Here is a 27885-nt window from a genome sequence, read left to right on the forward strand (position 1 = left end):
TGTGGTCTGCGGTTGTGAGGCCGTTTGGATGTACTGCCAAATTCTCTGAAATGCCAATTCACGGGCAACACGGGCAGTCAGCATGCCAACGACACGCTCCCTCAAAATTTGCGACATCTGTGGCATCGTGCCGTGTGATGAAACTGCACATATCAGAGTGGCCTTTTATTATGGGCAGCCTAAGGCACACCTGTGCAATAATCATGCTGTTGAATCAGCACCTTGATATGCCACACCTGTGATGTGGGATGACTTGTCTTGGCAAAGAAGAAATGCTCATTAACACAGATTTAGACATATTTGTGGACAATATTTGAGATAAATAGGTATTTTATGTATATAGTAAACGTTTTAGATCTTTGAGATCAACGTATGAAAAATGGGAGCAAAAAAAAAAGTGTTGTGTTTATTAGGGATGTCCGATAATGGCTTTTTGCCGATATCCGATATTCCGATATTGTCCAACTCTTTAATTACCGATACCGATATCAACCGATACCGATATATACAGTCGTGGAATTAACACATTATTATGCCTAATTTGGACAACCAGGTATGGTGAAGATAAGGTCCTTTTTTAAAAAAATAATAAAATAAAATAATTAATAGCATTTTGTTGAATAAAAAAATAAATAAAACAGTTACATAGAAACTAGAAATTAATGAAAATGAGTAAAATTAACTGATAAAGGTTAGTACTATTAGTGGACCAGCAGCACGCACAATCATGTGTGCTTACGGACTGTATCCCTTGCAGACTGTATTGATATATATTGATATATAATGTAGGAACCAGAATATTAATAACAGAAAGAAACAACATTGTGTGAATGAGTGTAAATAGGGGAGGGAGGTTTTTTGGGTTGGTGCATTATTTGTAAGTGTATCTTGTGTTTTTTATGTTGATTTAATAAAAAATAAAAGATACCGATAATGAAAAAAAAACGATACCGATATTTTCCGATATTACATTTTAAAGCATTTATCTCTAGTTTTTATATTTTCGTTCAGTGTATTAAAAAGTACATATAATCTTGTATAACTAATAGGATAGATGTAAAGTACCAATGACTTCAATAAAATTAATAAATACCGGTATGAGGTGAAAGCCTAATCAAAAAGGTGAGTCTTAAGCCTGCTCTTAAATATTTTGTGACATTGTGTCCTAACTTTTGGAATAATAGGAGACAGGTGCCGGAGGTTCGCAAAGGTTTGTAGGTTGAAAGCAAATCCGAAAGATAAGAAGGCCCAAAACCATAAAAAACATTTGTAACCATAAGAAGAACCCTGAAATTGACCCTGAAACACACGGACAGGCAATGCAGAGATTTTAAAACTGGGGTAATGTGGGCCCGCCTTCTGGTCTTCGTCAGGACAGGAGCAGCTGAATTTTGGAGTAATTGTAAAAAATGCAATAACTTTTTTTGGGAAGACCAGAAAGCAGAGTGTTACGATAATCTATACGACTTACAATAAATGCCTGCTTTAGCGTCTCCGTGTTGCCCTGAGAGAGAGTTGGGTGAACTCGGGTTGTATTCTTAAGAAAATTACAAACCTATTTTTGTTATATTTTTGGTATTTAATATAAAACTAAGCTCAGAGTCAAAAATGAGAAGCAGATTTTTTATTTGGAGTGATAGGATGGTGTCAAGGACAATGCTTGTGTTTCTCTCTCAGCCACTAGGGGGCGTACTCGAGTGATGATTTATTTCTAAATGTATTACAGTAATTTGATCGATCCTTTTGGTTACTGTTATTTTTTATTATTATTACTAGAGAGACTTTCCCCTGATATAGTATGATTATTATAATTCATGCTGTTTTTAAAAGAAATTCGGAATCCCTTAGTAAAATTAGTGAAATTAATTACCAGTAAACCTACTGACAAAAACAAAATTTTGACTGTACTTAAATGTATAATAGATTGTATTTATATTATTCATATTTGAATAATGCTGTATAATAGACTGTATTTATATTCACATGTGACTAATGCTGTATAATTGACTATATTTATATTATTCACATGTGAATAATGCTGTATAATAGACTGTATTTATATTATTCACATGTGACTAATGCTGTATAATTGACTATTTATATCATTCACATGTGAATAGTGCTGTATAATAGACTATATGTATATTATTCACATGTGAATAATGCTGCTGTATAATAGACTGTATTTATACTATTCACATGTGAATAATGATGTATATTATTGTATTTACATTATTCACATGTGAATAAGGTTGTATAATAGACTGTATTTATATTATTCACATGTGAATAATGCTGTATAATAGACTGTATTTATATTATTCACATGTGAATAATGCTGTATAATAGACTGTATTTATATTATTCACATGTGAATAATGCTGTATAATAGACTGTATTTATGTTATTTAAATGTGAATAATGCTGTATAATAGACTGTATTTATATTATTCACATGTGAATAGTGCTGTATAATAGACTATATTTATATTATTCACATGTGAATAATGCTGTATAATAGATTATATTTATATTATTCACATGTGAATAATGCTGTATAATAGACTGTATTTATATTATTCACATGTGAATAATGCTGTATAATAGACTATATTTATATTATTCACATGTGAATAATGCTGTATAATAGACTGTATTTATATTATTCACATGTGACTCATGCTGTATAATAGACTGTATTTATATTATTCACATGTGAATAGTGCTGTATAATAGACTATATTTATATTATTCACATGTGAATAATGCTGTATAATAGATTATATTTATATTATTCACATGTGAAAAATGCTGTATAATAGACTTTATTTATGTTATTCACATGTGAATAATGCTGTATAATAGACTGTATTTATGTTATTCACATGTGAATAATGCTGTATAATAGACTGTATTTATGTTATTCACATGTGAATAATGCTGTATAATAGACTGTATTTATGTTATTCATATGTGAATAATGCTGTATAATAGACTGTATTTATGTTATTCACATGTGAATAATGCTGTATAATAGACTGTATTTATGTTATTCACATGTGAATAATGCTGTATAATAGACTGTATTTATGTTATTCACATGTGAATAATGCTGTATAATAGACTGTATTTATGTTATTCATATGTGAATAATGCTGTATGCTGTATAATAGACTGTATTTATGTTATTCACATGTGAATAATGCTGTATAATAGACTGTATTTATGTTATTCACATGTGAATAATGCTGTATAATAGACTGTATTTATGTTATTCATATGTGAATAATGCTGTATAATAGACTGTATTTATGTTATTCACATGTGAATAATGCTGTATAACAGACTGTATTTATGTTATTCACAAGTGAATAATGCTGTATAATAGACTGTATTTATGTTATTCACATGGGAATAATGCTGTATAATAGACTGTATTTATATTATTCACATGTGATAATGTATTTATATTATTCACATGTGAATAATGTTGTATAATAGACTGTATTTATATTATTCACGTGTGAAAAATGCTGTATAATAGACTGTATTTATGTTATTCACGTGTGAATAATGCTGTATAATAGACTGTATTTATATTATTCACATGTGAATAATGCTGTATAATAGACTGTATTTATGTTATTCTATTGTGAAAAATGCTGTATAATAGACTGTATTTATATTATTCACATGTGACTAATGCTGTATAATAGACTGTATTTATATTATTCACATGTGAATAGTGCTGTATAATAGACTATATTTATATTATTCACATGTGAATAATGCTGTATAATAGATTATATTTATATTATTCACATGTGAAAAATGCTGTATAATAGACTTTATTTATGTTATTCACATGTGAATAATGCTGTATAATAGACTGTATTTATGTTATTCACATGTGAATAATGCTGTATAATAGACTGTATTTATATTATTCACATGTGAATAATGCTGTATAATAGACTGTATTTATGTTATTCACATGTAAATAATGCTGTATAATAGACTGTATTTATGTTATTCATATGTGAATAATGCTGTATAATAAACTGCATTTATATTATTCATATGTGAATAATACTGTATAATAGACTGCATTTATATTATTCATATGTGAATAATACTGTATAATAGACTGTATTTATGTTATTCACATGTGAATAATGCTGTATAATAGACTGTATTTATGTTATTCACATGTGAATAATGCTGTATAATAGACTATTTATGTTATTCACATGTGAATAATGCTGTATAATAGACTGTATTTATATTATTCACATGTGAATAATGCTGTATATTAGACTGTATTTATATTCTTCACATGTGAATAATGCTGTATAATAGACTGTATTTATATTATTCACATGGGAATAATGCTGTATAATAGACTGTATTTATATTATTCACATGTGATAATGTATTTATATTATTCACATGTGAATAATGCTGTATAATAGACTGTATTTATGTTATTCATATGTGAATAATGCTGTATAATAGACTGCATTTATATTATTCATATGTGAATAATACTGTATAATAGACTGTATTTATGTTATTCACATGTGAATAATGTTGTATAATAGACTGTATTTATATTATTCACATGTGAAAAATGCTGTATAATAGACTGTATTTATATTATTCACATGTGACTAATGCTGTATAATAGACTGCATTTATATTATTCACATGTGAATAATGCTGTATAATAGACTGTATTTATATTATTCACATGTGAATAATGCTGTATAATAGACTGTATTTATATTATTCACATGTGAATAATGCTGTATAATAGACTGTATTTATGTCATTCACATGTGAATAATGCTGTATAATAGACTGCATTTATATTATTCACATGTGAATAATGCTGTATAATAGACTGTATTTATGTTATTCACATGTAAATAATGCTGTATAATAGACTGTATTTATGTTATTCATATGTGAATAATGCTGTATAATAGACTGCATTTATATTATTCATATGTGAATAATACTGTATAATAGACTGTATTTATGTTATTCACATGTGAATAATGCTGTATAATAGACTGTATTTATGTTATTCACATGTGAATAATGCTGTATAATAGACTATTTATGTTATTCACATGTGAATAATGCTGTATAATAGACTGTATTTATATTATTCACATGTGAATAATGCTGTATATTAGACTGTATTTATATTCTTCACATGTGAATAATGCTGTATAATAGACTGTATTTATATTATTCACATGTGAATAATGCTGTATAATAGACTGTATTTATATTATTCACATGGGAATAATGCTGTATAATAGACTGTATTTATATTATTCACATGTGATAATGTATTTATATTATTCACATGTGAATAATGCTGTATAATAGACTGTATTTATGTTATTCATATGTGAATAATGCTGTATAATAGACTGCATTTATATTATTCATATGTGAATAATACTGTATAATAGACTGTATTTATGTTATCCACATGTGAATAATGTTGTATAATAGACTGTATTTATATTATTCACATGTGAAAAATGCTGTATAATAGACTGTATTTATATTATTCACATGTGACTAATGCTGTATAATAGACTGCATTTATATTATTCACATGTGAATAATGCTGTATAATAGACTGTATTTATATTATTCACATGTGAATAATGCTGTATAATAGACTGTATTTATATTATTCACATGTGAATAATGCTGTATAATAGACTGTATTTATATTATTCACATGTGAATAATGCTGTATATTAGACTGTATTTATATTCTTCACATGTGAATAATGCTGTATAATAGACTGTATTTATATTATTCACATGGGAATAATGCTGTATAATAGACTGTATTTATATTATTCACATGTGATAATGTATTTATATTATTCACATGTGAATAATGCTGTATAATAGACTGTATTTATGTTATTCATATGTGAATAATGCTGTATAATAGACTGCATTTATATTATTCATATGTGAATAATACTGTATAATAGACTGTATTTATGTTATTCACATGTGAATAATGTTGTATAATAGACTGTATTTATATTATTCACATGTGAAGAATGCTGTATAATAGACTGTATTTATATTATTCACATGTGACTAATGCTGTATAATAGACTGCATTTATATTATTCACATGTGAATAATGCTGTATAATAGACTGTATTTATATTATTCACATGTGAATAATGCTGTATAATAGACTGTATTTATATTATTCACATGTGAATAATGCTGTATATTAGACTGTATTTATGTCATTCACATGTGAATAATGCTGTATAATAGACTGCATTTATATTATTCACATGTGAATAATGCTGTATAATAGACTGTATTTATGTTATTCACATGTAAATAATGCTGTATAATAGACTGTATTTATGTTATTCATATGTGAATAATGCTGTATAATAGACTGCATTTATATTATTCATATGTGAATAATACTGTATAATAGACTGTATTTATGTTATTCACATGTGAATAATGCTGTATAATAGGCTGTATTTATGTTATTCACATGTGAATAATGCTGTATAATAGACTATTTATGTTATTCACATGTGAATAATGCTGTATAATAGACTGTATTTATATTATTCACATGTGAATAATGCTGTATATTAGACTGTATTTATATTCTTCACATGTGAATAATGCTGTATAATAGACTGTATTTATATTATTCACATGTGAATAATGCTGTATAATAGACTGTATTTATATTATTCACATGGGAATAATGCTGTATAATAGACTGTATTTATATTATTCACATGTGATAATGTATTTATATTATTCACATGTGAATAATGCTGTATAATAGACTGTATTTATGTTATTCATATGTGAATAATGCTGTATAATAGACTGCATTTATATTATTCATATGTGAATAATACTGTATAATAGACTGTATTTATGTTATTCACATGTGAATAATGTTGTATAATAGACTGTATTTATATTATTCACATGTGAAAAATGCTGTATAATAGACTGTATTTATATTATTCACATGTGACTAATGCTGTATAATAGACTGCATTTATATTATTCACATGTGAATAATGCTGTATAATAGACTGTATTTATATTATTCACATGTGAATAATGCTGTATAATAGACTGTATTTATATTATTCACATGTGAATAATGCTGTATATTAGACTGTATTTATGTCATTCACATGTGAATAATGCTGTATAATAGACTGCATTTATATTATTCACATGTGAATAATGCTGTATAATAGACTGTATTTATGTTATTCACATGTAAATAATGCTGTATAATAGACTGTATTTATGTTATTCATATGTGAATAATGCTGTATAATAGACTGTATTTATATTATTCACATGTGATAATGTATTTATATTATTCACATGTGAATAATGCTGTATAATAGACTGTATTTATGTTATTCATATGTGAATAATGCTGTATAATAGACTGCATTTATATTATTCATATGTGAATAATACTGTATAATAGACTGTATTTATGTTATTCACATGTGAATAATGTTGTATAATAGACTGTATTTATATTATTCACATGTGAAAAATGCTGTATAATAGACTGTATTTATATTATTCACATGTGACTAATGCTGTATAATAGACTGCATTTATATTATTCACATGTGAATAATGCTGTATAATAGACTGTATTTATATTATTCACATGTGAATAATGCTGTATAATAGACTGTATTTATATTATTCACATGTGAATAATGCTGTATATTAGACTGTATTTATGTCATTCACATGTGAATAATGCTGTATAATAGACTGCATTTATATTATTCACATGTGAATAATGCTGTATAATAGACTGTATTTATGTTATTCACATGTAAATAATGCTGTATAATAGACTGTATTTATGTTATTCATATGTGAATAATGCTGTATAATAGACTGCATTTATATTATTCATATGTGAATAATACTGTATAATAGACTGTATTTATGTTATTCACATGTGAATAATGCTGTATAATAGACTGTATTTATGTTATTCACATGTGAATAATGCTGTATAATAGACTATTTATGTTATTCACATGTGAATAATGCTGTATAATAGACTGTATTTATATTATTCACATGTGAATAATGCTGTATATTAGACTGTATTTATATTCTTCACATGTGAATAATGCTGTATAATAGACTGTATTTATATTATTCACATGTGAATAATGCTGTATAATAGACTGTATTTATATTATTCACATGGGAATAATGCTGTATAATAGACTGTATTTATATTATTCACATGTGATAATGTATTTATATTATTCACATGTGAATAATGCTGTATAATAGACTGTATTTATATTATTCACATGTGAATAATGCTGTATAATAGACTGTATTTATATTCTTCACATGTGAATAATGCTGTATAATAGACTGTATTTATATTATTCACATGGGAATAATGCTGTATAATAGACTGTATTTATATTATTCACATGTGATAATGTATTTATATTATTCACATGTGAATAATGCTGTATAATAGACTGTATTTATGTTATTCATATGTGAATAATGCTGTATAATAGACTGCATTTATATTATTCATATGTGAATAATACTGTATAATAGACTGTATTTATGTTATTCACATGTGAATAATGTTGTATAATAGACTGTATTTATATTATTCACATGTGAAAAATGCTGTATAATAGACTGTATTTATATTATTCACATGTGACTAATGCTGTATAATAGACTGCATTTATATTATTCACATGTGAATAATGCTGTATAATAGACTGTATTTATATTATTCACATGTGAATAATGCTGTATAATAGACTGTATTTATATTATTCACATGTGAATAATGCTGTATATTAGACTGTATTTATGTCATTCACATGTGAATAATGCTGTATAATAGACTGCATTTATATTATTCACATGTGAATAATGCTGTATAATAGACTGTATTTATGTTATTCACATGTAAATAATGCTGTATAATAGACTGTATTTATGTTATTCATATGTGAATAATGCTGTATAATAGACTGCATTTATATTATTCATATGTGAATAATACTGTATAATAGACTGTATTTATGTTATTCACATGTGAATAATGCTGTATAATAGACTGTATTTATGTTATTCACATGTGAATAATGCTGTATAATAGACTATTTATGTTATTCACATGTGAATAATGCTGTATAATAGACTGTATTTATATTATTCACATGTGAATAATGCTGTATATTAGACTGTATTTATATTCTTCACATGTGAATAATGCTGTATAATAGACTGTATTTATATTATTCACATGTGAATAATGCTGTATAATAGACTGTATTTATATTATTCACATGGGAATAATGCTGTATAATAGACTGTATTTATATTATTCACATGTGATAATGTATTTATATTATTCACATGTGAATAATGCTGTATAATAGACTGTATTTATGTTATTCATATGTGAATAATGCTGTATAATAGACTGCATTTATATTATTCATATGTGAATAATACTGTATAATAGACTGTATTTATGTTATCCACATGTGAATAATGTTGTATAATAGACTGTATTTATATTATTCACATGTGAAAAATGCTGTATAATAGACTGTATTTATATTATTCACATGTGACTAATGCTGTATAATAGACTGCATTTATATTATTCACATGTGAATAATGCTGTATAATAGACTGTATTTATATTATTCACATGTGAATAATGCTGTATAATAGACTGTATTTATATTATTCACATGTGAATAATGCTGTATAATAGACTGTATTTATATTATTCACATGTGAATAATGCTGTATAATAGACTGTATTTATGTCATTCACATGTGAATAATGCTGTATAATAGACTGCATTTATATTATTCACATGTGAATAATGCTGTATAATAGACTGTATTTATATTATTCACATGTGAATAATGCTGTATAATAGACTGTATTTATATTATTCACATGTGAATAATGCTGTATAATAGACTGTATTTATGTCATTCACATGTGAATAATGCTGTATAATAGACTGCATTTATATTATTCACATGTGAATAATGCTGTATAATAGACTGCTTTCATATTATTCACAAGTGTTTATTGTTTATTGTGAGCGAACTGTGGTGCTGAATTTCCCCCAGGGATCAACAAAGTACTTTCTATTCTAAATTAGTAGTTAAACTATTTTATTTACTAAATCATTTTTTTAATTTAATACATATATTTACGTTTAGTTACTTTTTTTTTTTAATCTAATAAATTAAATCACATTTTATTTAATTCATTCGTATTCTATTTATTAAACTTTCTTACACGTATGCTTGCGTTACCGCTGTCCACCACAAGATGTCAGTAAAACACAGCAAATCAGACGAGGGCTTGTGTTTATTAAAAGCGCCAAACTAACAAAGCTCCAAACGTGCTATTTCACTGCTCCTTTTCTTCATCTAAGCGAGGTTGAGTCATACTTTTTTTTTGCCACATAGACAAAAAAATGTATGATGATTATCGTCTTCCTTCTGTAACTATGTGTTTGTTCAGCATTTTTCCCTTCCTTGGTTGACAAAACAGGATGTTTCATTGATGACGTAACAAGCGTCATGAAACATTCATTCAGATTCCGCTCAGTTTTTTGTTTTTTTTTCCCCGCGTGTTGCAGCACAACACGATGACGCGGATGATGATCACGTGGGCGAAGACAGGAAGTGTGGTGGCGAACCTTAGTAAGACACGCCCCCCGCCTTGATATGACGGGAGCACACTCTGGTGCATTTAAGGACCTACTGCAAGAGTGCTAGTCAAAGATCCTTCATATAACAGGAGCACCGTGCTGTTTTTGAGGACCTCCACACAAAACAAACACTAGTCAAAGATCCTCTAAATGAGGAGAGCATTGCTGGTTAAGGATTTACGGCAAGAGTGCAAGTCAAAGATCCTCTAAAGGACGAGAACAGTGCTGGTTAAAGGATTTACTGCAAAGGTGCTAGTCAAAGATCCTCTAAATGACGAGAGCACTGCTGGTTAAAGGATTTACTGCAAGAGTGCTTGTGTGTTTTTTTCCCAATGTCATTAAAACAGCTCATCACTCTTTTGTTATATACAGTAGATGATCTTTGACAAGTGTATGTTTTTAATTGAGGGCCTCACAAAACAACACTATGCTCCAGTTAAATAGAGGATCTAGTGTTTTTACAGCACAGCACTCCTGTTTTATAGAGGATCTTTGACTTAAAATACATGATCTTTGACAATTGTTTTTTTAATTTAAGGCTGTAAAAACAACAGATTTTTCTTGTCAAACAGAGAATCTTTGACTAGTGTTTTTTGTTGTTGGTCGGTAAAAACAGCACAGCGCGCTTGTCATATAGAGGATCTTTGACTAGTGTTTGTTTTGTGTGGTAGGTCCTTAAAAAGCAGCATGGTGCTCCTGTCATATGAAGGATCTTTGACTAGGACTCTGGCAGTAGGTCCTTAAAGGCACCAGAGTGTGCTCCCGTCATATCAAGGATCTTTGACTTGTGTTTTTTTTTTTTTCAATGTCATTAAAAACAGCACAGCACTCTTTTGTCGTATACATGATCTTTGATAAGTGTATGTTTTTAATTGAGGGCCTCACAAAACAACACTATGCTCCAGTTAAATAGAGGATCTAGTGTTTTTACAGCACAGCACTCCTGTTTTATAGAGGATCTTTGACTTAAAATACATGATCTTTGACAATTGTTTTTTTAATTTAAGGCTGTAAAAACAACAGATTTTTCTTGTCAAACAGAGAATCTTTGACTAGTGTTTTTTGTTGTTGGTCGGTAAAAACAGCACAGCGCGCTTGTCATATAGAGGATCTTTGACTAGTGTTTGTTTTGTGTGGTAGGTCCTTAAAAAGCAGCATGGTGCTCCTGTCATATGAAGGATCTTTGACTAGGACTCTGGCAGTAGGTCCTTAAAGGCACCAGAGTGTGCTCCCGTCATATCAAGGATCTTTGACTTGTGTTTTTTTTTTTTTCAATGTCATTAAAAACAGCACAGCACTCTTTTGTCGTATACATGATCTTTGATAAGTGTATGTTTTTAATTTAGGGCCTTAAGAAACAACAGTTTTTACAGCACAGCACTCCTGTTGTATGTATAGACTACAGGATCTCTGGCTTAAAACCACACACACTATTCCTGTTAAATACATGATCTTTGACAAATGCTTTAATTTTATTTTAAGGCTTTATAAACAACATAATTTTCTTGTCTTATAGAGAATCTTTGTCTAGTGTTTTTTGCTGTTGGTCGGTAAAAACAGCACAGCGCGCTTGTCATGTAGAGGATCTTTGACTCTTGCAGTAAATCCTTTAACCAGAAATGATCTCGTCATTTAGAGGATTTTTGATTAGTGTTTGTTTTGTGTGGTAGGTCTTCAAAAACAGCACGGTGCTCCTGTCATATGATGGATCTGTGACTAGCACTCTGGCAGTAGGTCCTTAAAGGCACAAAAGTGTGCTCCCGTTAAATAAAGGATCTTTGACTTGTTTTTTTTTTTTACAATGTCATTAAAAACAGCACAGCACTCTTTCGTTATATAGATGATCTTTGACAAGTGTATGTTTTTAATTTAGGGCCTCACAAAACAACAGAATGCTCCTGTTATATAGAGGATCTAGTGTTTTTACAGCACAGCACTCCAGTTATATAGAGGATCTTTGACTTAAAATATATGATTTTGACAATATATATTTTTTAATTTAAGGCTTTAAAACAATAACATTTTTCTTGTCATATAGAGAATCTTTGACTAGTGTTTTTTGTTGTTGTCGGTAAAAACAGCACAGCGCGCTTGTTATATAGAGGATCTTTGACTAGTGTTTGTTTTGTGTGGAGGTCCTTAAAAACAGCATTGTGCTCCTGTCATATGAAGGATCTGTGACTAGCACTCTTGCAATTGGTCCTTAAAAGCACCAGAGTGTGCTCCCGTCATATCAAGGATCTTTGACTTGTGTTTTTGTTTTCTAGATGATCTTTGACAAGTGTATGTTTTTAATTTAGGGCCTTAAGAAACAACAGCATGCTCCTGTTATATAGAGGATCTAATGTTTTTACAGCACAACACTCCTGTTTTATAGAGGATCTCTGACTTAAAACAGCACACACACTATTCCTGTTAAATACATGATCTTTGACAATTGTTTTTTTTAATTTAAGGCTTTAAAAACAACATATTTTTCTTGTCCTATAGAGAATCTTTGACTAGTGTTTTTTGTTGTTGGCCGGTAAAAACAGCAAAGTGCGCTTGTTATATAGAGGATCTTGGACTCTTGCAGTAAATTCTTTAACCAGCAGTGCTCTTGTCATTTAGAGGATCTTTGACTCTTGCAGTAAATTCTTTAACCAGCACTGCTCTCATCATTTAGAGGATCTTTGACTTGCACTCTTGCAGTAAATCCTTTAACCAGCAATGCTCTCGTCATTTGGAGGATCTTTGACTAGTGTTTGTTTTGTGTGGTAGGTCCTTAAAAACAGCACGGTGCTCCTGTCATATAAAGGATCTTTGCCTTGTGTTTTTTTGTCTCAAAGTCATTAAAAACAGCTCATCACTCTTTTGTTATATACAGTAGATGATCTTTGACAAGTGTATGTTTTTAATTTAGGTTCTTACAAAACAACAGAATGCCCCAGTTAAATAGAGGATCTAGTGTTTTTACAGCACAGCACTCCTGTTTTATAGAGGATCTTTGACTTAAAATACATGATCTTTGACAATTTTTAAAAAAATTTAAGGCTTTAAAAATAACAGATTTTCCTTGTCATATAGAGCTAATTTGACTAGAGTTTTTTTGTTGTTGGTCGGTAAAAACAGCACAGCGCTTTGTCATCTAGAGGATCTTTGACTAGTGTTTGTTTTGTGTGGTAGGTCTTCATAAACAGCACGGTGCTCCTGTCATTTGAAGGATCTTTGACTAGCACTCTGGCAGTAGGTCCTTAAAGGCACCAGAGTGTGCTCCCGTCATATCAAGGATCTTTTTTTTTCAATGTCATCAAAAACAGCACAGCACTCTTTTGTTGTATAGATGATCTTTGACAAGTGTATGTTTTTAAGAAACAACAGTTTTTACAGGACAGCACTCCTGTTGTATAGAGGATCTCTGACTTAAAACTTAAAACACTTTTCCTGTTAAATACATGATCTTTGACAATTGTTTTTTTTTTATTATTTAAGGCTTTAAAAACAACATATTTTTCTTGTCCTATAGAGAATCTTTGACTAGTGTTTTTTGTTGTTGGTCGGTAAAAACAGCACAGCACGCTTGTCAAATAGAGGATCTTTGACTCTTGCAGTAAATTCTTTAACCAGCAGTGCTCTCCTCATTTAGAGGATCTTTGACTCTTGCAGTAAATTCTTTAACTAGCATTGTTCTCGTCATTTAGAGGATCTTTGACTTGCACTCTTACAGTAAGTCCTTTAACCAGCAATGCTCTCGCCATTTAGAGGATCTTTGACTAGTGTTTGTTTTGTGTGGTAGGTCCTTAAAAACAGCACGGTGCGCCTGTCATATAAAGGATCTTTGCCTTGTGTTTTTTTGTCTCAATGTCATTCAAAACAGCTCATCACTCTTTTGTTATATACAGTAGATGATCTTTGACAAGTGTATGTTTTTAATTTAGGGCCTCACAAAACAACAGAATGCTCATGTTATATAGAGGATCTTGTGTTTTTACAGCACAGCACTCCTGTTTTATAGAGGATCTCTGACTTAAAATACATGATCTTTGACAATTGTTTTTTTTTAATTTAAGGCTTTAAAAACAACAGATTTTTCTTGTCAAATAGAGAATCTTTGACTAGTGTTTTTTGTTGTTGGTCGGTAAAAACAGCACGGCGCGCTTGTCATATAGAGGATCTTTGACTAGTGTTTGTTTTGTGTGGTAGGTCCTTAAAAACAGCATTGTGCTCCTGTCATATGAAGGATCTTTTACTAGCACTCTGGCAGTAGGTCCTTAAAGGCACCAGAGTGTGCTCCAGTCAAATAAAGTATATTTGACTTGTGTGTTTTTTTTTTTTCAATGTCATTAAAAACAGCACAGCACTCTTTTGTTATATAGATGATCTTTGACACGTGTATGTTTTTAATTTAGGGCCTTAAGGAACAACAGTTTTTACAGCACAGCACTCCTGTTGTATGTATAGACTACAGGGTCTCTGGCTTAAAACCACACACACTATTCCTGTTAAATACATGATCTTTGACTATTTTTTTATTTTAAGGCTTTAAAAACAACATAATTTTCTTGTCCTATAGAGAATCTTTGTCTAGTGTTTTTTGTTGTTGGTCGGCAAAAACAGCACATCGTGCTTGTCAGATAGAGGATCTTTGACTCTTGCAGTAAATCCTTTAACCAGCAGTGCTCTCGTCATTTAGAGGATCTTTGACTGGCACTCTTGCAGTAAATCCTTTAACCAGCAGTGCTCTCGTCATTTAGAGGATCTTTGACTGGCACTCTTGCAGTAAATCCTTTAACCAGCAGTGCTCTCGTCATTTAGAGGATCTTTGACTAGTGTTTGTTTTGTGTGGTAGGTCCTTAAAAAGCAGCATGGTGCTCCTGTCATATGAAGGATCTGTGATTAGCGCTCTTGCACTAGGTCCTTAAACGCACCAGAGTGTGCTCCCATCATATAAAAAAATGACATTGCATTATGTCGCTATAAATAGCAGAGCCCTCCTGTTATATAAAGGATCTTTGACTAGTGCTTTTGCGGTAGGTTATTAAAAAAAAGAACAGTGCAGAGCTTCTGTTATATAGATGATCTTTGACAAATGTTTTTTGTAAGGCTCTTGTCATGTAAAGAATGTTTCTCTTGGGTTTTTAATATTGGACTTTAAACATACTGTAGTGCATGTGTCTTATATATACTTTTTTGTAGTAGGTCTTTAAACACAGCAGAGTGCTCCTGTCATATTAAAGGATCTTTGGATTTCTATGTAACTTTGGGGCTGTATTGCTCCAGAAAATGTTGGTCAAATATGAAATAATAAACGTAAGATTGGGTTAGTAAAAGTTGCTCTGTGGTTAGACGCCGTCAACACCGTGTTTATGACCTCTGACCCCTCGCCCAGCTGCATGCAGGTGTTGTGACATTTACACTTACCTGTTTTCATTCTGGCATCCGCCCATGCGGTGATACATCTTCCACCGCTGCCTTTGTCAGCCGTCTGGGGTTAGGAGACGTGATCATCAATAGCATCCATGCTGGCTCCAGCAGCAGGAAGAAGAAGAGGAGGAGGCGGGGCCATGAAGCCACTAAACAGTCCCACATGTTCACCAGCATGAGCGGGAAGCATCCAAATACTGGGAGGACAGGAAAAAAACTCACCAACTGTTGCATATCTTAGGAGGACTATGGACAACAACCCCGTAGAAGAAATGAATGCACAAAAAGTGGAGCATGTGTAGCCTGGTGAACATTTCTGCACAAAAGTCTTCCAAAAACTATCCAGTTGTGCCCCCTGATGAGCTAACATTCTTTACTAATACAGAATTATTCATTACCTATTTTAGGGCATTTTGTTTACAAAATGTACGTTTTTTTTTACCGGTCTAAAAATTGAGTTACAACCAAAAAAAAAAAAAAAAAAAAAAAAATTTTAAACAACAAAAACAAATATTTGCTCAAAATCAAAAGTGTTTGTTGCAGATAAATATTTGTGTTGCAAATCGTTTTTGTTTTGGTATCTAAGAATATTTGTCTTTGGTATTTTTCATCCTAATGTGTTGAGGGCAGAAGTAGTAAACAATCACGTTTATATGGCCACAAACAAAAAATGTATTTGCAATTAAAAATATTTATATATATGTAAATACAACAAATGTAAATTTAATTTAAAGAATTAAAAAATATATATATATACTATAATATGTACATATTATGATATATTATGATATTTAGTTATTTATATATATATAAATAAATAAATAAAATAAAATAAATAATATACATAAATATATACCTGTTATGATATGTATACTATGATATCTATATATATATATATATATATATATATATATATATATATATATATATATATATATATATATATATATATATATATATATATATATATATATATATACATACATACACACACACACAGTATATATATATATATATGTATATACAGTTTATATATATATTACGCAGTGTGTGTGTGTATATATATATATATATATATATATATATATATACTGTGTATTTATATATGTATATATATATATATATATATACACATATATATATATATATATATATATACAGTGTGTGTATGTATATATATATACTGTGTGTGTGTGTGTGTGTGTGTGTGTGTGTATATATATATATATATATATATATATATATATATATATATATATATGCTGTGTGTGTATATATATACTGTATATATATATATACACTGGTTGTGTGTTTATGTATATATACATATATATATATATATATATATATATATATATATATATATATATATATATATATATATTTACACAGTGTATATGTGTATATATATATACATATACAGTGTGTGTATATATATATATATCCATCCATCCATCCATCCATTTTCTACCGCTTATTCCCTTTGGGGTCGCGGGGGGCGCTGGAGCCTATCTCAGCTACAATCGGGCGGAATATATGTGTGTGTATATATATATATATATATATATATATATATATATATATATATATATATATATATATATATATATATATATATATATATATATATATATATATATATATATGTATGTATATATATATGTATATATGTATGCTTTTTTTAAATTATTATCATAAAAAGACGTTTTAATTATTTATTTTTTATTTTAACTCTAAACAAAACTAATTGCAAATCTTATTTTTGGGGTTTCAAATCCATTTGTGTTTGGTTCCATAAAATTTGTTTTGTTTAATGAAAATATAACGGTTTTCAAATTATTTTTTTTTTGTTTACAAACATTTGTATTGTTGGTTAATATTTTTGTCTGCAAATCCATGAATTGTTTGGCATTCTCTCTCCATAATTCTACACTTCTTTTAAAAAACGACTCAGTGATGCCCTCTAGCGGCTTAGAATACTTTATTATTATTATTTTTTTTATCAAACTTGAAAACTCACCAAACTATTTTAGCATGAGTATCCTGGCTATAATTTCCATATTTTAGGGGTGTTCCCCAAAACCTGCTTAGTCGCGTCCCCAGGTGAGTCATAATAGTTTCTAATTAGTATTATGATTGTTCTAAATCTGCCATTAGGAGGCGTGAGCATACTCGAAAACTCATCAAACTTTGCGAGCAAGTGGCGAATATTTCCGTATTTTAGGGGTACAGGTCACAACACCCCCGAAGTTGCTCAGTAGCGCCCCCAGCAGGTTATAAAATATCAAGTCTGCATCATGACGTCATCACCCAGCAACAGTTGAAGTGAATGCCATTTTTTGTGTGTCCATTTGCAGTTATCATTCTCATCATATTTATTTGCCACATTAAAGTGAGTCAGGCTTTTAAAAGCATAACTTTTGCTAAATAATTCCTGAGAATACATAATGCATGAGGCGTCTCTGTCCGTCTGTCCCTTGGCGTCACGCGTTCCTCTCGGCTCTTGTCGCTTGCATCTTAGCCTTGTTTAGTTTCCACACACATGGAGCCACTTAGGAAGGTCTCACCTCCTGGGGGGATAAAACCTTTTTGAGAAGCGACCTTTGACCCCCGTAGACACGCCCACTCACCCAAGCGGCGACCTCTGACCCGCAATTACCCGTACGGCGGTAATATGAGCGATAAGTCACGAAAGGCAGTTCTTGATTGGATGCAGGGGAATCATGCGAAGGCACAGTAGCCGTAGTTACCATGGAAACACAAAGATACACAACTACATTGATTGTTATTGACAAACATATTTTAGCATGGAAGCTATGTGGTCAAAGGTGTTTTACATTATTATTATTATTATGTTATGGAGGCCATTTTTGTTGTTTTCATTCAACCTTTCTCTTAAGTGGGATGTAACAAATATTTCCCAGTCGCCTTGAATGCAACATTGGGACAAAGTTCTGCTTTGTCGTTCCGCATTATATATATATATATATATATATATATATATATATATATATATATATATATATATATATATATATATATATATATATATTTATATATACATGTATATATATATTTGTATATTATATATATATATATATATATATATATATATATATATATATATATATATATGTGTGTGTATATATATATATGTGTATAAATATATATATATATGTATTTGTGTATATATATATGGACTATATAGATAACGTCTGATATATATATATGTGTGTGTGTGTGTATATATATATATATATATATATATATATACATATATACATGTTATATATATTTGTATATTTTATATATATATATATGTGTGTATATATATTTGTATATATATATATTTGTGTATATATATATATAAAAATATATATACATATATATATATATATATATATATTTGTATATTTTTTATATATATATATATATATGTGTGTATATATATTTGTATATATATATATATTTGTGTATAAATATATATATGTATATTTGTGTATATATATATATGGACTATATAGATAAAGTTTAATATATATATGTGTGTGTGTGTGTATATATATATATATATATATATATATATATATATATATATATATATATATATATATACACACACAAACATATATGTGTGTCTGTGTATGTGTGTAGGGACAAGTGGTAGAAAATGCATAAAGAGATGTATGTATATATATATGTATACATATATATGTGTATATATATATGTATACATATATATATATATATATATATATATATATATATATATATATATATATATATATATATATATATATATACACACACAAACATATATGTGTGTCTGTGTATGTGTGTAGGGACAAGTGGTAGAAAATGCATAAAGAGATGTATGTATATATATATATGTATACATATATATGTGTATATATATATGTATACATATATATATATATATATATATATATATATATATATATATATATATATATATATATATATATATATATATATATATATATATATATATATATAAATTGTGACACTGATTCGAAGTTGGTTCATGATTTTCAAAAATAGATTTAAAAAAATTATAATAATGAAAAAAAAAAAAAAAAGTTGTGCTCATATGAATTCATTGTTTAAAATATGTTTTCAAGCCATCTCCATGCAACCAGAATGACCTTTTCTAACTTGTAGCCTGTTTTGAAAAAAAGTTTCATTGTAATTACAATGAATACATTGTGAGAGTCGATTTGAATGGAGAATCTGTAATCCGAAAGGTATCAGAATCGGATCGAATCGATATGTGCCCAACGATTCACACTCCAAATAGCGACACATAAACAGCAGGTGCATCTCATTTAGAGTATCGAGCAAAGGTGAGAAAGAGGATTCTGTATGTCTTGCATGTATGGACATGTTGACACAATAATGTGCAAATGTTTCAGCAAAATAATGTCAATAGAGATGTCCGATAATATCGGCCGATAAATGCGTTAAAATGTCATATCGGAAATTATCGGTATCGGTTTTTTTATTATCAGTATCGTTTTTGTTGTTGTTGTTTTTTAATTATTTTTTTTTATTAAATTAACATAAAAAACACAAGATACACTTACAATTAGTGCACCAACCCAAAAAACCTCCCTCCCCCATTTACACTCATTCACACACAAGGGTTGTTTCTTTCTGTTATTAATATTCTGGTTCCTACATTATATATCAATATATATCAATACAGTCTGCAAGGGATACAGTCCGTAAGCACACATGATTGGTCCACTAATAGTACTAACCTTTAACAGTTAATTTTACTCATTTTCATTAATTACTAGTTTCTATGTAACTGTTTTTATATTGTTTTACTTTCTTATTTATTCAAGAAAATGTTTTTAATTTATTTATCTTATTTTATACATTTTTTTTAAAAGTACCTTATCTTCACCATACCTGGTTGTCCAAATTAGGCATAATAATGTGATAATTCCACGACTGTATATATCGGTTGATATCGGTATCGGTAATTAAAGAGTTGGACAATATCGGGATATCGGATATCGGCAAAAAGCCATTATCGGACATCCCTAAATGTCAACCAAGCCAAAAAGGTACACAAAAAGCAAAAAGTACTATTAGTTCTCATTCAAATGATTTTGTTTGTGACCCCAAATAACTTATTCCATGAAAACACATGAAATATCGATACTATTGACATCGGGATCGATATTAAATTAAGTTAAGACAAGTGAAGTTAAAGCCTGCTCGTGCTCGCTCATTCACTTTGCTGCTTTCTTCAACGTGTGTGCGCGCGCACGCACCAGGACACTTGGCGTGACCGTGCACGCTCCCACCTCGTCCTCGTCGGCGCGCTCGTGCTCGCGCAGTCTTGAATTTTGTCCCGCGGATGCGCGCCAAAGACGAGAAGACAAGTCCGGCACGAGGAAGTGGACTCGTCGTCTCGTCCTGCTCTTCGGATCCTCACGAGCGAGGACAGGACGGTTCGGGAACCTCCGGACCTCTTCCGAGTAGAGGCGGGAAGGAGGTGGGGAGGGGGGGACAAACACCGGCTCCGTGTTCCGGGGGGCACCAACAAGTCCGAACCGCCTTTTTGTGGATGAAAAATGCTGTGACACCGCGGAGCTGCGAACCATGGCGGGGCTCCACGCTTCTTCGGATCCGTCGGGACATTTTCTGGACTTGAGCCGGCCGACCGCCGCCGCCGCCATGGCCGCGGGGCTCGGCGGGGACACGGCGGCGCTGCCTCCGGCCGGCACCCGTCCTTACTTGGAGGTGTCCGCCGGCGCTGCCCGGGGCTACGAGGGAGTTTACAGCAACGGGCGCTACCGGGAGCGCAGCAGCCCGACGGTGGGCGCGGGCAGCCGGGAACCGTCCGCGGACAGGAGCCAGGGAGGAGCGAACACACCTTGCGGCATCATGAAGGTTGGTGGGCTCAAGGTGACAGCTAGCAAGGAGCTTTTTAAAATGTGTGTGTTGTTGTATTTCTACCCTTCTTGAGACATCAACAAGGAAAAGTACCTTCCATATGAGGACCGGTGAACAAGTTAGGACCGTAAAATCATGGTCCCAAGACTGGAAAACCATTGCATCTAATAGAGAGCCAAATTCTAGAGTCCGTGAACATTGCTCCAAAGTCAGGATTTTTTGTTGATTTAATGTACATACCAAAGTAAACATTGACACGGTGCAAAGGCAGCAATATATGATAAAAGAAGAAGGCAGCGAAAATAGGACTTCCCTATTCATCCCCGAAAAACTCCGCCAGGTGAGCAGCTGATTTTACGACTTCCGGTGCTGACGTAAGACAACCCGCGTCCCATATAGGATGAACAACTACACTATGGTACTAAGACTATGGTGGCCATTAACAGCTGGGTTGCCCAAAGTGCGGCACAGGAGCCATCTGTGGTCCGTGACTCGTTTGTCATCGGCCTTAGGCACATTACAAAAAAATAAATAAATAGAGATCTCATTAGCACCCCCTGGTGGTGAAATCTATCAAAATTAGGGTGATCCCAAAAAGGAGGGATTTTTCAAATTGACTGAGTGTCGGTTTTAAAAGTGCTCCCCCTCTGGTCAACATATGAAATAACAAGTGTGTGTAAGAAATTGAAATGCGCCCCCTTTGGCCAAAATCAATTAAAAAAAATAAATAAATATGTATACTGTAATCACTTAAAGTAAATAATGAAGATTAAAAACCAATTACAAACTAAATTAAAAAAAAAAAAAATTAACTAGAAGCAGTGTCGACTTTTTTCTTACAAAATCGGGAACAATTTCTCATATTCTTTCTTACTTTTTTATGTAAAATTATTACCTTTTCATGCAAAATGGTGATATTTGTCATATAAAATGCTAACTTTTATCACAATATTGCCAATTGTTTGTTTTTTTAAATTTTTTTGAGTAAAAGGATTTTTGTCCTAATTTTGCTAAGTAAAATTCAGATTATTATTGTTGTATTGCAAACATTTTAAAGTGTTCTTTTAAAATTGTGACTTTTGTCAAGTTAAATTACGACTCTTTTCATGAAATTGCCAAAATGTTAAGCTTTTCTTGTAAAATTGCGACTGTTATTGAGTAAAATTCCCACTTTTATCATAATATTGCACAAATGTTGAGTTTTTCTTGTAAAATTGTGACTTGCATTGAGTAAAATTACGACTTGTATTATATTACTGCCAAAATTCTAAGAGTTTCTTGTGAAATTCCAACTAATTTTTCACAACTAGCTTTTTTATATTTGCATAATATGTATATATTATTAATGTTGTAAATACAAATCTTCATATATCTAGAAAGGGTGGTCCTAAAGAGGTAGGCATTTTTCACCGGTCTCAATAAGGTAACAAATACAAGAGTGTGTGTGTGTGTGTGTGTGCGTGTGCGTGTGCGTGTGTGTGTGTGTGTGTGTGTGTGTGCGTGTGTGTGTGTGTGTGTGTGTTCGTTCATCATGCACCATCATTACATCACAATTTATCGACTTAGCGCCTCTACTTGGAGTAATTCTGCTTACAAGTTGGACTACTGGTGCTGCATATTGACACCTATTGCATCATTAATAGGCATCTAGCGGTATCAAAATGTCACAGTGCGATGTTATCACGGTATTAAGGCCACGGTACGATATTATTGCGGTATATGTCCCCCCCAAAAAGCTTGGTAAAAATGGCATGGTGTGTAAAATGAAGTGGAAGAAATGTTTAGGACTGGGGTGTCAAACTCATTTTAGATCAGGGGGCCACATGGAGAAAAATCTACTCCCAAGTGGACCTTACTGGTAAAATCACGGCACGATAACTTAAAAATAAAGACAACTTCAGATGATTTTCTTTGTTTAAAAATAGAACAAGCACATTCTGAAATTGTATAAATCATAGTGTGTTTTTTTTTTACACTTACATGTTGCTGTTAATAGTATTCTATATTTATTTGTCGTTATTTATATTTTCTGAATAAATGATGTGATATTGTTCATCAGTCAACTCATTGCTGTTCATTTTCAATCTGTCAGGATAAAAAAATGATAACAAAATCATATTACAGTATGTTATTTATGTAGTTTATCATTTTCCTCGACTGATGTACTAACATCATGTGGTTTATTTTGTACATATGTAGCATCATGTACAAAGATACAAAGAATTGCTCTTGCAACATCCAGTGGACACATTTAGAACAGCTGTTTCTTTCATTCCAAAAATTTAAGGTTAAGTTTTGTACTTAGCAAACTCATCCCGCGGGCCGGATCAAACCTGTTCGCGGGCCTGATCCGGCCCTCGGGCCATACGTTTGACACCCCTGGTGTAGGATAAACACACTTACTGTAATTGAACAAATATATGCTAACATTTTCGAATCTTATTTATTATCACAAACATGTATTTTTAAGTGCAAAATATGCTATTTCAAGCAATTATTTAAATTAATGTCTTTATAAAGTGACAATGTATACGGCCTGTGTAACAATTGTAAAACAATAATGTTCAGTTTAGTGTCATTCAACTTTTACCTTATGAGAAGCAATGTCCTCTACCGTGGTCATTTTTTATGTTGTTTCTCAGAAAAGTAAACCAACAATAAAATTTTACTAATGTAAGTACTTCACAAACTGATTTTTGGCTTCGCTTCAAATATATTTTCTGTGTGAGGGCTTATGAGAAGGCGACTTAATAATAATAATAATAATAATAATAATGATAGATTTTATTTGTCAAAAAAAAAAAAAAAAAGCACTTTATATTGAGTAAACAACCTCAAAGTGCTACAGTGTATTAAAAAAATAAATAAAAAGATAATAAAAATTAAAAAAAATAAAAACTAGAACAACCTAATAGTTAGAACTAGTATGCATATATCTAAAAAAAAAAGGCTTTTTTAAAAAGAAGGTTTTTAAGCCTTTTTTAAAAGCATCCACAGTCTGTGGTGCCCTCAGGTGGTCAGGGAGAGCGTTCCACAGACTAGGAGCGGCGGAGCAGAAAGCCCGGTCTCCCATTGTTCGTAGCTTTGTCTTCGGAGGTTGGAGGAGGTTAGCCTGTCCGGAGCGGAAGTGTCTTGTGGAGGATTTGGGGGTGAGTAGTTCTTTGAGGTAGAGGGTGGCATTTCCATGGAGGCACTGGTGGGTTAGTAGGGAGACTTTGTATTCAATCCTGAGTGGAACAGGAAGCCAGTGGATTTGAGAATTGGTGTACAGTTGGAATAGGCTGCAGCCCCCCTGCGACATCCAGAGAGGCAAGCGGTAGAAAAATAGATGGATGGATTGAGGATGTATCAAGTAGCTTTTTAGTTTACTCGTATTTTCTGCATTGAACATTTTTTTTGTGGTTATTATCCACCGGGCAGTGCGACGAAACCAGCGGGCTCTGTGTCGCCTTGGAAACGCTCTAAGTCAGGGGTGTCAAACGTACGGCCCAAGGGCCGGATCAGGCCCGCGAACAGGTTTTTTTCGGCCCGGGTGATGACTTTGCCAAGTATAAAAATTAGCTGCTTTTTTTTTTTTTAATGAAAGAAACTGCTGTTCTGAATGTGTCCACTGGATGTCACAATAGCAATTCTGTTAAGCAAGCAAACGGTTTATACCGCGGCCAAGCAAGAGGTACACAGTACAGGGTGACTGTGGCTCCTCCTCCTCGACCCTCATGAAACTGAAAACCTGCCGTTTTATGTCTTCTGCTTCGAACACATCGTCATTTGGCACCCTCGTTGCCCCAAAATGTCTCTGTCAAACAAGAGAAAAGTGAACTTAACCCTTTTGAATAGATTTCCGTTTCTTACGGTTTGTTGAGTTAGCACTGGATTGATACGTAGACATGCCAAAGGAGGTATTTGATACCGAGAAATGTGTTATTTGTTCAATCCCAGAAAGACTGTGATTTAAAGTTTAATCCTGGCTTTGTAGATACACTGACACAAAGTCTAAGCTCATTGTGCTTTTGAAGCTACACCAATTTCCTCAGAATTTTCAACAAACTTGAAGTGTTTTGTCCAGAGGATTATTTGTGATTTGTATGTTTTCATAATGTGCTTGTTCTATTTTTGGCCAAAGTAAAAGAAAGAAAACAACCTGGAGTTGTCTTTATTTTTAAGTTTTTAATGCCATGATTTTACCATCACGGCCCACTTGGGAATAGATTTTCCTCCATGCGGCATCTGAGCTAAAATGAGTTTGACGTCCCTGCTTAAGCAAAAGTGGCTTGTTTTGCTTTACAGAACGCAGACTTTCTTACCTCTGCCAAAGAGGTTATGTTCTGGCCTGGTCTTGTTTGTCTGTTTGTTAGCAACACAACTCAACCAGTCACGGACAAATTTAATGTCCAAACTTTCTTTTCTTTTATATACGATGAGTACGAACAGAGAGAGTATGGGTTATCAGACTGTCTGATTGTGGCGGTCCGCTCCCTGTACGATCAGTGTCAGAGCTTGGTCCGCATTGCCGGCAGTAAGTTGGACCCGTTTCCAGTGAGGGGTGGACTCCGCCAAGGCTGCCCTTTGTCACCGATTCTGTTCATAACTTTTATGGACAGAATTTCTAGGCGCAGTCAGGGCGTTGAGGGGATCCGGTTTGGTGGCTGCAGGATTAGGTCTCTGCTTTTTGCAGATGATGTAGTCCTGATGGCTTCAAATGGCCAGGATCTTTAGCTCTCACTGGATCGGTTCGCAGCCGAGTATGAAGCGACTGGGATGAAAATCAGCACCTCCGAGTCCATGGTTCTCGCCCGGGAAAGGGTGGAGTGCCATCTCCAGGTTGGGGAGGAGATCTTTCCCCAAGTGAAGGAGTTCAAATACCTAGGAGTCTTGCTCAAGAGTGGGGGAAGAGTGGATCGTGAGATTGACAGGCGGATTGGTGTGGCGTCTTCAGTAATGCGGACGCTGTATTGATCCGTTGTGGTGAAGAAGGAGCAGAGCCGGAAGGCAAAGCTCTCAATTTACCAGTCGATCTACGTTCCCATCCTCACCTATGGACATGAGCTTTGGGTTATGACCGAAAGGACAAGATCACGGGTACAAGTGGCTGAATTGAGTTTCCTCCACCGGGTGGCGGGTCTCTCCCTTAGAGATAGGGTAGCTCTGTCATCCGGGAGGAGCTCAGAGTAAAGCCACTGCGCCTCCACATTGAGAGGAGCCAGATGTTTGGGGCATGTCCGACCGACAGGAGGCCAAGGGGAAGACCCAGGACGCGTTGGGAAGACTATGTCTCCCGGCTGGCCTGGGAACGCCTCGGGATCCCCCGGGAGGATTTGGACGAAGTGGCTGGGGAGAGGGAAGTCTCAAATAACTACTTAAGTGTATTATATATCCTCATTACCTATTGTATTCATGGTAAACATTAGGGCTATGTATATACTGGCACTGCTGCCACCTAGCTGAAGATGTGTGTATCGTTCAAGCATGAATAAAGCCTTTTAATACTGGATGTCTCCCTGTTTAAGAAGCGCTAGCCTAACAGAAGGATCATTAAATGTATAGTCTGAACCAGGCTACATGGCTATAAGTGAGAAGGCACCGTTTGTTAGATCAGGCTTCATCCAGCAGCACCTGACACTTTGATTAATTAGCTTCCCATGACGACGGCGCTGGCTCCTTCCAACAAACATGTTTGGACAAAGACCTCAGCTTGCACAATGTTCTGCTACTGGCACCGCTTTTTCTGCTTTTGCTC

At 32.4% G+C, this 27885-nt stretch overlaps 1 protein-coding gene across 1 annotated transcript in view; it reads left to right on the forward strand.

Annotated features, from left to right (window-relative positions):
- Nucleotides 1–27885, forward strand: part of LOC133620548 (inactive phospholipase C-like protein 1) — a 323140-nt gene that overhangs the window by 103456 nt on the left and 191799 nt on the right. Inside the window, exon 19 of the mRNA XM_072915928.1 lies at nt 21735–22160. Within this exon, the coding sequence (XP_072772029.1) occupies nt 21735–22160 (426 nt within the window). The remainder of the gene's footprint in view (nt 1–21734; nt 22161–27885) is intronic.

Source organism: Nerophis lumbriciformis, linkage group LG24 (genome assembly GCF_033978685.3).
Source record: "Nerophis lumbriciformis linkage group LG24, RoL_Nlum_v2.1, whole genome shotgun sequence".
Taxonomy (NCBI): Eukaryota; Metazoa; Chordata; class Actinopteri; order Syngnathiformes; family Syngnathidae; genus Nerophis; species Nerophis lumbriciformis.